At 36.1% G+C, this 12,248-nt stretch overlaps 1 protein-coding gene across 1 annotated transcript; it reads left to right on the plus strand.

Moving 5' to 3' along the window:
- Nucleotides 1–6,411: 6,411 nt before the first annotated feature.
- LOC107886482 (probable pectate lyase 5) lies at nt 6,412–8,869 on the plus strand. The gene is made up of 4 exons (XM_016810454.2): nt 6,412–7,198; nt 7,303–8,052; nt 8,145–8,283; nt 8,392–8,869. The coding sequence occupies exons 1-4, from the start codon at nt 6,969–6,971 to the stop codon at nt 8,611–8,613; spliced, it is 1,341 nt and encodes a 446-aa protein (XP_016665943.2). The 5' UTR covers nt 6,412–6,968; the 3' UTR covers nt 8,614–8,869.
- Nucleotides 8,870–12,248: the final 3,379 nt, after the last annotated feature.

Genomic DNA, 12,248 nt, shown 5'->3' on the forward strand with positions numbered 1-12,248 from the left:
GCACGACACTCCATTAGTGGATGGGACATGCACCTCAGTGGGTCAATGTTTGATGCTGAAAATACATACTGGGGAATGACATAAACTTCTAGTGGTTGGCAATCCACACCTAATTGGAGAAGTTGTGAAACGTCCATAAAGAGGGATAATGTACTCCCTACGATGTCCACTAGCGAGGGGACCTTCTACATTGCACATGATGATAGGTCAGATAATGAGTCCGATGCGGATCCACATCAAGAGGCCAGCCCCGATGGTGCAGAAGTTGCATTATTTTCTGAACCAGAACCTGTTCCAACCATACCTGAAGATGTTGAAAGGGGTTCAGATGATGATGAAGAAGATCCACGATTCAAAGCGTACTCGCCTCCAGCCCAAATGCATAATATTGATCTATTTCAAGATAATGCATTGAAGTTTCCAAATCTACCATACAAAATGCGTGACCGTACAAGTTCCTTATTGGATTCAGGTGAATTAGAAGTTGGTAAGGAGTTTTCCAATAAAGATAGTTTTCTTGGTGTATTAAAACAACATAGCATCATGAATGGGGTTAACTACAACGTAGTTAAATCCAAATCCTATAAGTTTGAGGCCAAGTGTGCAGTGCAAGACGATGCATGTTCATGGAAAATCATGGCCTCGTTGAGGAAAAAGATAGGCTTGTGGGAGATAAAAAAGTACAAAGGTCTATATATATGTGTTGCCGATACAGTATCACTAACTGTTTAGAGTTTTTTAATAGTACTGTTATTCGCACTGTTGCATTTTTTAACGTACTTCGTTGACAGATGTTTCGGAAGATCATCCCAAGATAAATTCAGATATGTTAGCTACCTTAATACTACCGACAATGAAGGCCGATCCCAGAACTTCAATGTCGATCTTAATTGCCAATATTCGTAGCCAGTTGAGGTACACGCTCTCTTACTGCAAGGCTTGGATAGCTAAGCAGAAAGCGTTGGAAAATATTCATGGTGGATGGGACGGTTCATATAATAAAGTGTGACAGTGGTGTCAGGTGCTGGAGAGATATGTCCCAGGTTGCGTAACAGACCTTAAAACGGAACCTGCGTGCTACAATGACTAATTGCTCCATGGATGCCAAGTATTTAAGCGTCTTTTCTAGAGCTTTAAGCAATGCCGAGACGCATTTCTATATTGCAAGCCATTGGTACAAATTGACGGTACCTTTATGTATGGTAGATATACCCATCGGCTATTGCTAGCTATGACACAGGATGACAGTGGGAGAATCCTTCCAATTGCATTTGTAATAACACCAGGGGAGTCAGCTGATGACTAAGAGTTCTTTCTTTCTAGGTTAAGGAGGCATGTTTGCCCTCAACCTAATATCTGCGTCATATCAGATCGGGGCACCGAAATACTAGCTGTAATTGAGCGATAGGGAAGCCTGTGACATCGCACACACCATCGGTATTGCCTAAGGCACGTTGCGTCCAACTACTACGGGCAATTTCGATTTACAAGTGAAAAACAAAAAGTGACCAACATGGGTATTTAATATCTATTAATGTAATTTCGTTTGTAATATTGAATTTATTTTAAATAGAAAAGTGGTATGTAATTTTCGCTATCAACTTATATTGGCAGGGTATGAGATAAGTAAGGATCGTTTTCATGAAATGTTGGCAATTTTGTGTTCAGTTAACGAAGAAGGCGCAGACTACCTCTGTAACATACCTTTCGAACAGTGGACACAAGTATACGATGGCAGCCTACGATATGGTCATATGACCTCAAATCTAGTTGCATGCATAAATTCTGCTCTAAAAGAAACACGTCATTTGTCGATAACATCGATTGTTCGATAGACATATTTTTGTTTAGCGACACTATTTCTGAAGCGAGCAGCGAGTTATAAAGGCCAAATGCAAGGAGGCCGTGTATGGTGCACAAAGGTATTGCAAGAAATTAACAAGGCGAAAGCGCAGGCGAACACCATGCACACAACCTGTCACGATCGAGACAACCTATGGTTTCATGTGACAGAGTTTGACAGACCGCACAAAGGTATTATTGGCGGGCAATATCGTGTACACTTCAGAAATAGGACTTGCGACTGTGGGAGGTTCGACGCACTTCGTTATCCATGCGCTCATATAATTGCAGCTTGTCAGAGTCTTCGTCTAGATCCCATGAGCTACGTCGATGAAGTGTACAAACTAGAAACCATGTACAACGTGTGGAGACACGTATTCCCACCTGTCTCAAATGAACGTAAGTGGCCGCTTGTATCGCTTGCTCCGTTTAAGCTGTTACCAGATAGAGAATTGCGTCGCAAACCAAAGGGTCGACCTTGCTCTACTAGAAGACGTACCAATATGGATATCCAAGAAACAACCAATCATCAGAAGTTGTGCGGATGGTGTAGGAACCTGGCCATACAAATAGATCATGTCCAAATCGAAATAGTTGATAGCTGTCGTAAAAAATTATGTTGTATTATTTATATTTTCTTAAATGAAACTATGTTGTATTATAATTTTCTTATTCAAAAGAACTTTTATTTTTATTAAATGAAACAATATAAAATTTTTTTACAAATATATTAAAAAAATCAATGTCCGTGGCGGTCGGAATTAGTGCCACATGGGGGTCACCGACGGGTCCGTGCTTGATTCCTCAGTCGATCAGCTTCTGGCGGGGGTTGTGGTTCCTCCGACAGGGGATCTGGTTGTGGGTGTTGGGAGGGTGACCCACCTTGATAGAATAATGATTGCGGCGGTGTTTGCATCACCCATGGCGGAGGTGTTTGAATCCCGTAAGGTAATGGGGATTGGTAGAAAAAAGAGTTCCTTGATGGTGCCTCGTGTGATCCTTCATGCGATGGCGGCCTATAGATCGAAGGTTGACTTGGAGTAATTGAGAACGGAGATGAACCGGGCCATGGATTCCAACCTGCCATAAGGTTAGGAAAAGGAAACATATAAGGGTTAGGATACATATAAGGGCTAGGATACGCACCTGACATAATCTAAAAAGGCTATGATGTAGGTGTGGTCGGTTGAACTGTTGGGCCTGATGATTGTGTGGGCGCTGTTGATGGGCATGCGTCATCGTCCCTTCCTTTTGGATTTAAAGGGCCCTGTCGTTCTCTTTGAGCACGAATTTGTCGTCGCCTCTCCTCTTCCTGCAATAAATATGGCTTGCCATGGATCCTAAACCATGCATGTATTCTGATACGCAAGCTAACTCTGGAACGATGATCAGTTCCTGAGTAGGTATATAATCATATCGATTTTCCCATATTTCGATATAGTATGACCAGAATCTCGGCCAATCCGTATGTAGTTACCGTAAGTCGACTTTGTGCTCATCATCAAACACCTCGGGTGTCACAAGAATCGGTTGTCAGAATTCAAATTGTCGCAATACTCTATCTGACTGGTGCATCTCCACGATAGCATAGTTCACCAATGGAACCTTCACATGCCAAACGTTTGGATTTTGAAGGAATTCATCCGGAATTACTGCCCGAATTGCCGGATCCTCGTATGGTATCCATTGAAACTGTATGAACATGATAAAAATATTACTTATATATATAATACATAATACATAATACTAAATACTAAATACTAAATACGAAATGACTATTTTATTTAATACTTACTTCTGCTTCTGATCGTTGATTAATAGAAGCCGTATATCTTCGAGAGAGGTAAGTATTCCAACATAACTCGCCGAATGGTTCCACCTAATTAAATAAATTTTTAGCATAAAATTATATTCCAAATCTACGTAATAATTGTAAAATCTAATATAAAACTTACCTCGTTATGAGTGGAAATGTATATAGGTGGTCCACTTGAGGACGTAAAAATGGAAAGCGAAACTGTACCCATGATTGCAGTAGTGATAAGCAACCTCCTATTTTGGCTTTGTTCGGTCACGTCGCCCCGCACATTTCCTTGTACAATGTTGCCAACATGGCAGATCCCCCAACTCAATTCACCAGCTACTCTAAAATCTACGAGTTTCAACAGCCATCTTAGATGTACGAGGTCTTGTGACAAGTCCAGCATCAGATAACCTCCAATCATCTCAAGAATGTATGCCCGAGCATATCATATTCTTTTGAGTTCAGTCAAATCATTATTCGGCTCTGGGTATGTGTCTCGTAACCGTCCCATCTCGATCAGACCTCCGTTAATATTATCCAGTATAGCACCCAAAAGCTCGTAGCATACGGGTCCCCAATCAGTAGATGATGTGGACTTAGTGACTGTGTACCCATCCACCGGCAATCCCAATTCCAAATGCACGTCTTCCAGAGTGATAGTACACTCTCCGCATGGAAGATGAAAAGTGTGCGTCTCAGGTCTCCACCTCTCTATCAATGTACTGATTAGTTTTGGGTCCAACTTGCACCCCCGGCCTATCGTGGCCACGTGCCAAAATCTCACTTCCTGCAAGTAATTCTCGATCAATGGCGATGGAGGACCAAACATATTATGGATGTAGCATTGCAACACCCGATCTACAGACTATTATAAAAATTTATAAAACAAAAATTAATTAAAATTGCTTAATTAATGCAAACATCATAAATGAAAAAAAATCAAGCAGTATTGAAATTGTAATTATAATTGTATAAATGAATAAAATATCAAATAATATTGCAAATTTAATTAAATTTGCATAAATTAAAAAAATATCAATAGTATTGAAAATTTAAAATTATCACTTACCATTGTCATTTGATCAACGGAGATGTGCTTATTATCGAGACAGATTAATTCTCCGACCATTGCTAACACGATCGGATTTTTTTAATTTAAAAAAATTAAATTAAAAAATTTTAAACAAAGAAATTTGATAGAATTTTGAGAAAATTTCAGTGAAATTTGATAGATTTTTGAAGGGAATATTGAAAGAATATTGAGAATTATGAGAGAATTGTGTGAAAAATAAATAAAGGAAAAGGAATTTTGAGAGAATTATAGAAATTGTGAGAGATTTGTGTGAAAAAATGATTTAGGGGGGTTTTATAGTTTGTTTTTAGACCGTTGGAAGCCAATAGTCAAATTTTTTACCGTTACACGGGCAAAACGCTTCCCTTGGAGAGCGTTTTGTCCACGTCAGCAAAGTGCGCTCTCAAGGACGTGTTTTTTGCTGACGTGGACAAAGTGCTCCCCCAGGGAAGCGTTTTGCTGACGTGGACACTAAATCGCGCTTACGTGGACATGTTTTCGTGGAAAATGGCCTAATCCGGTAAATAACTCAATAAACGATCCATTTCCGTAATTATATTTTTTAAAGGGCCTTTTTGGGTAAAATGACTTAAATTTGAATTATGTAAAATTTTTTAACTTAAAAAATTAAACTTTGAAATTCTCTCAAATGACCGGTTAATTTTAGAACAATAAAAAAAACCCTATGTTACCAATGCAAATAAATAAATAAATATATAAATATGATATATCATAATAATATATACAAAAGCATGCATGTATGCATAGCTAAAATAACCCTCTTTCACCACAAACTATTATCAATGAACTTCAACTTTTTTTTATTCCTAAACATGCTTTTCTTCTATGCCAAAAACAACTTTTTTATCCTAATAATAAAAAAATTAAAAATACAAAATTAATCACCCTACAAATTAATTACCGAAATGGACTGTTTGCTATAATATTTTTTTGGTATCACTTGACAAAAACATAATACAAAAGCAAAGCAGATGTAGATTATAAAACAAATTTTCAAAATTATTATTACAAAAAATATATAAAAACACATTCCTGCTTACTGGTGGTTTCTTTCAACACAAACTCTTCTCCCAAAAATACTAAACTGCTTTAATCAAGAAAAAATATTATAAAAATAAAATTATTATTTTATTATACATACCAAAAACACTAAATTGTTTTATTCACAAAAATATTATTATAAAACTAAAATTATTTTTTGTTATACATACCACAAATATTAAATTGTTTTACTAAAAAACCATTATTATTATAAAAATAAAAATATTATCTTACTATACATACAAAAAAATTCAACATATATATATAATCCATTCAAATAATATTACATAATAAATTTTCAACCCAAAAAATATTAAAAATGTAAAAATTTAATGCTCAAAATCTCTAACAAATAATAATTACAAAAAAAAAGTCATGAAAGTCTCAAACAATTTTTTGCCATACCATTTCAGTATTTAATAATTTTTTATATTAATTAAGTAAAAAACTAAATAAAAAAATAATAATTAGAAAAAATAGAAAATATGCGTGCTAGGGTGCTTCCTTTCTTTCCAGCACAAACACTCACTCCTCCTAACCCTAAACTACCAAGCCCTATTTCTTTAACACACAGTCAAGCAGGGTACCAAGTTATATATATAAGGTTAAGGGAAAAATGGGGAAATTGGGTGTAAAATTTAGGGCTGAGGAAGAAAAAAAAAAAGACCCTTAATTGTCGGGTCACGTTCGCTGCAGGTGATCAAATCAATGCCGCCTAATTTCTACTTCCCCATGTCTAATTCTCTCCCCATTTTTTGCTTCTCAGTCACGGGTTAGTATTTCTTTTACAACAGTGGTGCAGCCTGACTTTCACCCTCCACTCATTAAAATTATTTTTATTGTATCAAGTTCTACATCATACCAGTGTCGCTGTATAAGTTGGCACTACCAATAAAATATAATTTTTTTAAACTTTATTATGGCCTAATGATAACTTGATAATGTTGGAAAAAAAATGGATGATGCCACCACCTTGTCACACCAATAAATACTCTTCGAAATATATTATTTTAGTAATTAATTTGATTGCAATACCATTTCCATTATTAATTTTATTTTTTTGTGCTCTGAGAGGTAAAAAAGCTTGATTAAGTATTCAGCTTCTCCGATGAAGGTTTTATTTGAAAATAAAATGTACATTTGAATTAAATAATAAAGTTATTTAATTAAAAATTAAAGCTATTCTGTATGTTCTATCTATCCCCTGCTTTATCCCTCATTATAAAAAGCCCTCCTTTGATCTCAGTTTCTCAGAATTTCTCTCCCTTTGTACATTCCCACACTTTATTAAGCAATAAAAAGAAAGCTATAATGGCAATCCCATTGTCCTTTCTACTGCTTTTCCCTCTCTTGGCTCCCACATTTGTTTTCTCCTCACCAGTTCAGGACCCCGAGCAAGTAGTCCAACAAGTCAATGAGTATGCATTAATTTCCTGTACTTCAATATCTTTCATCAATGCCGATTATGAAATACTGAATCATTTTCGTTAATTCCTTTTTGGCTTAATTTTCTGTACTGCAGGAGCATAAGAAATGCTACTATGGCGAGGAGGAGCTTGGGGTTTCTCTCATGTGGAACCGGCAATCCCATCGATGATTGCTGGCGGTGCGACCATCATTGGGAGAAGAACCGTCAGAAGCTAGCCGATTGCGCCATTGGGTTCGGCAAGCATGCCATTGGTGGGAGAGATGGGAAAATATATGTGGTGACTGACCCTAGTGACCATGACCCTGTTAATCCTAAACCTGGAACCCTTCGATATGCTGTCATCCAAGATGAACCTTTATGGATCATTTTCGCTCGTGACATGACCATCAAGTTGAAGGAAGAATTGCTTATGAACTCGTTCAAGACCATCGACGGCCGAGGCGTCAGCGTCCACATTTCCGGTGGGCCATGCATTACTGTTCAGTACGTGACCAACATCATAATCCATGGGATCAACATTCATGATTGCAAGAGAGGAGGGAATGCTTATGTGAGGGACTCTCCTACCCATTACGGCTGGAGGACGATATCGGACGGGGACGGGGTATCGATTTTCGGAGGCAGTCATGTTTGGGTGGACCATTGCTCTTTGTCTAACTGCAACGATGGGCTGATCGACGCCATTCATGGATCCACCGCCATCACCATTTCTAACAATTACTTGACCCATCATAACAAGGTCATGCTATTGGGACATAGTGACACTTACAAACAAGATAAGAACATGCAAGTCACCATTGCCTTTAATCACTTTGGAGAAGGCCTTGTACAAAGAATGCCTAGGTAAAAAATATATATATACTTACAGTCTATGATTAACCTGAATCTCTCTCTCTCTATGTATATACACATATATTAACTTATCACTTATGCAGATGTAGGCATGGATACTTTCACGTGGTGAACAATGATTACACGCACTGGGAAATGTATGCAATCGGTGGCAGTGCTGATCCTACAATCAACAGCCAAGGCAATAGATTTCTTGCACCAAATGATGCAGACAACAAAGAGGTCTATACAATTATATCATTAATTGGTTCCAATATAGAAACTGGGGGGGGGGGGAGAGAGGGGGTAAGCTTTAAACTAACATATTATTATGTGCTAAATAAAATTCAGGTGACAAAACATGAGGATGCGCCGCAAAATCAATGGAAGCATTGGAATTGGAGATCAGAAGGGGATTTGATGTTGAATGGAGCCTTCTTCACCGCATCCGGAACCGGGGCTTCTTCAAGTTATGCCAAGGCGTCGAGCTTGGGTGCGAGGCCGTCATCACTGGTGAGCTCACTCACAGCAGGAGCGGGTGCACTCGTTTGCAAGAAGGGGTCGCATTGCTAGTGAAATGGCTAATAGGAATAAAGATAAGAAGGCTGGAACATGAAAATTATCCCAAATTGTAATTAAAAAGAAGGCAGAATTCATGTTTCTGTATATTGGTGAAATAATGTTGTATTGTTAAGTTTGGAAGATGTATAATATAAGTGTACAAATACTGAATCAGCCTGCTTCTGTGAAACCAGAAAAAAGAGCTGAAAGAAGTGTTTGATAAATTGAAAGTTGAGTTCTATCAATGAAATTACTCATTATTGATTCATATTAGTTTTGGTCACATGGGGTGGTGCAGTGACACAGTGGTGGGAGTGTCGTAGTGGAAGGGGAAAAGGCTTTATTTTCCTTTAATAATTAAGACTTGTATATTTTTGCTTATATTTATGTCGACTGCTTGTTGGTTCCCTTGACAAAGTTGCGAGTTCTGGGACTTTTTTTATCTTTTGTGGGTTTTTATTTATTTATATAGGAAATTAGGAAGGAAGGAGTATATCCTTTAGCTTCGACCGACACCATTTCACGGGCAACCATAAACGACACGTCTCCGACAATATCAGTCACCATAAATGATACTACCTGTCTATCACCCCATCCATAAATAGGATATGAGAGGTTTGTTTTCTTGTAGTGATTGCTTCTTCTTTTTTTTAATTTATTTGTCCATTAGATTGCTTTGCTGTTTGTAGCCTTGTAAGATATTTAAGACCCAAACTAAAAACTACATAATTACAGATCATCTAATCTAAGTTTTGTTCAAGCAAAGAATGCTACAGGCTGCGTAAGACATGGTGGAAGGGTAGGGAGACAAGCTTTCTTTTTGTTATGTTTACTTATAATTTGGTTAAAATATGTAATCAAATTCGGTAGCTTTGGGCTTAAAATATTTTCAAATTTAAGTGAATCACCGAATTTTTAAAATATATCAAATTTTTGAAGAATAAATAAATTTATAATTTAGTTTTTATATAATGTGGCAACAACATAATTCCGAGTTATTTTAGTCAAAAGGAAAATGGATGGATAAATTGGATTCCTTGTATTGGTTATGGAATAGTTGAATTTGGTAACATCGATTTAAACTATAAATTTTGAGTTAATTCTCATTTGAATTATTTTGAATTTAGAATATTAAAAATTAAGTTTGTAAGCTTTTCATTTAATTACTATAAATTTGAATTAATTTAAGATTTGATGGCTTTCGACTTATGATATTATTCTAGATTTGAATATTTTAGGTGAAATGGTTTTGGGTTTCAAATTTGAGGAATTTAAGGCGAGTTAACCCATATTTATGTTAAAGTTTATGAAAACAATGGATACAGCACAAGGAATGTTTTTAGCAATTCAAGATTCCTGCTCCGGTAAAAATTAGGGGGTGTGATGTGGTGTAGTATGGTTCGCCAATTTCAGAGCTTCTTATCTAAATGGTGTGGTAACACACCAATGAGTATATATTCTTTACATTCTATTTCACCATTGGTGTGAAACTTGTCTAATTGTACAATGGTCCATTATACATGTCACCACTTTAAAGTATGCTAGTTTGTTTCCAAGCCTGCTACCACTTATATTTCTTAAAGGGTTATCTTTGACAAAGATTTTCTCTCTTAATTTTGCTAATAAAATTCTCACCAAAAACAATAATTGATATGTCAAAGGTCTAATCCTTAACAGTACTAATAATCTTTTTTTCCAATTGTCTTGATCATGGGATATCATTGAGAAATAGGAGTCCATGTTATCAAAAGATTTTCTGCAATTATTTCTAGTATGCAATGAGTCAATCATCCACTTTGGTATCTTATTGACCAAAAATGGTGATATTGTTCCTCCGTTGATCAAGAATTTCGATTTTTGAGAAGTATTATGATCATCCAATAAGAAAAGTTTCAATTTTTTCAAATGAATGATTTGAAGACCTATTGATTCTAACCATTGATTGCAAAGTTGATTATTCAGACCTTTCAATTCATAGATTTAGATCTCAGACCTATGAATGGGGATATTCTCGAAACTCACAAAGAAAAAAGGAAGTGAGTTAGACAAAAAGAGAAGCAACTTGGACAAAAAGAGAAGTACCTTGGACAAAAAGAAATAAAGTGACTTAGACAAATCTTTTTTGTCGATAACCTCAAACCAATTAACCGAATATTGATTAATACGTAATCGATCATACACTACTTGAAAACGGCTCTTCTGCTCAAAAACAAAATGTTCCAAATGCTCCTGAAAATTCTTGCTCCCATTGGACTATTTGTATCTATATGCATTAGGATCTTGATTCATGGATCTCTTGGTCCGAGAAATCAAAATAAGAGGATCGAACCATTTATTCTAACTCTTTTTCAAATTCGATAAATTTTGGTTGATAGTATATTTCATTATAGTTCTATGATTTAGAGTATCATTTCCTATTTGATCCTTTTGAATTCCATATTTGAAGTTGCGATCGGATCGATTCTTTTTAATGAATTGATTCAATACATTTCTTATGTACCTATAGGTGTTATATTGGATTTGAATCAGATTTTGGATTAATCTATCTTGATTGACTGCCTCCATTATGTTGTTGCTAGCAAATACCATTATTTTTGGTTTTGGATCTTCCAAATCATTCCCGCAGGAGATCTGGACCCATTTTTTTTCCTTCGATAAAAAGATTCATTTTCTTCATAAAAAATAGGAGGTAGAGCCAATAAAATATTTCTTTTTCGATTCATCCCTAGAGTTGAATACCTCATTCAAGAATTATTTTTGATCCAATCTATAGGAATCAATAGAAAAGACAAATCCCTTATAATACACCAGATCCGGCTCGATTATTGATAGAGTGAATAGATCTGCCATTTCTTAAAATCTCTCTTTTGATTCAAAATCGTGGTGTAACGTGTATCCCCTTCTATTCTGGTCATAGAATAGATGAAATAAATCAAAAAAATGATTTTTGTTCAAGAATGAAATCTTATTGGAACTACCTAGTTCATCCTTCGGAACCATATCACATCCCGGATCTAATGAAATAGGATGAATTGAGACGGTATTTTGTAAATACGTAATTATCTTGAATATATTAACTATTTCTTTATTTTTCAGTCGCTTGGAAGGGACAAAAGGAACATCTTGTTCTTTCTTCAACAATTTTTGATCTCTAGTAGACCTCTCAGTAGGGTTCGAACCTAGATGAAGTTCTAACCACTTATCAAAGAAAAAAGAACGAATGGATCCTGTAGGATTCCCAAGAAATTCTTCGATTTCTTCTAGAAGCAGATGATTATTCATCCGCTTTTCACGTTTCGTGAATAGCTGGGACATTGAGGAATATCCAAAAAGGCACTTAAGGAATCGGTCCGATTCTATCTCTGTTCGTTTCGTTTGAAGAAAGGAAGGATCCCAAAGAATCGATCTTTCTTTTAGTTGTTGAATCTCTCTTTGATTGATCAATGTGTGATATTTCGAATCCTCATTACTAATGGAATCAAAACGATCTTTGGATTGATCAGAAGATCCTTTCAATTGGCGAGAATCCGTTACTTGAACAAAACTAGATCTTGTGAATCATATTGAATATTTGACGAAACATTCTGTACCTTGCTAAAAAATAGATCCCTGTTTACCAACTGTACATTTTCTAACCAAATCCAATT

The sequence above is a fragment of the Gossypium hirsutum genome, chromosome A03, assembly GCF_007990345.1.
Source record: "Gossypium hirsutum isolate 1008001.06 chromosome A03, Gossypium_hirsutum_v2.1, whole genome shotgun sequence".
NCBI lineage: Eukaryota > Viridiplantae > Streptophyta > Magnoliopsida > Malvales > Malvaceae > Gossypium > Gossypium hirsutum.

Excerpts from the sequence above, each read along its gene's own strand:
- LOC107886482 (XM_016810454.2), top strand. The coding sequence starts at position 6,969 with ATGTTCTATCTATCCCCTGCTTTATCCCTCATTATAAAAAGCCCTCCT. Across the intron at positions 7,199-7,302 it reads GTAGTCCAACAAGTCAATGA|GAGCATAAGAAATGCTACTA; the intron begins GTATGCATTAAT and ends TCTGTACTGCAG. Across the intron at positions 8,284-8,391 it reads ATGATGCAGACAACAAAGAG|GTGACAAAACATGAGGATGC; the intron begins GTCTATACAATT and ends AATAAAATTCAG.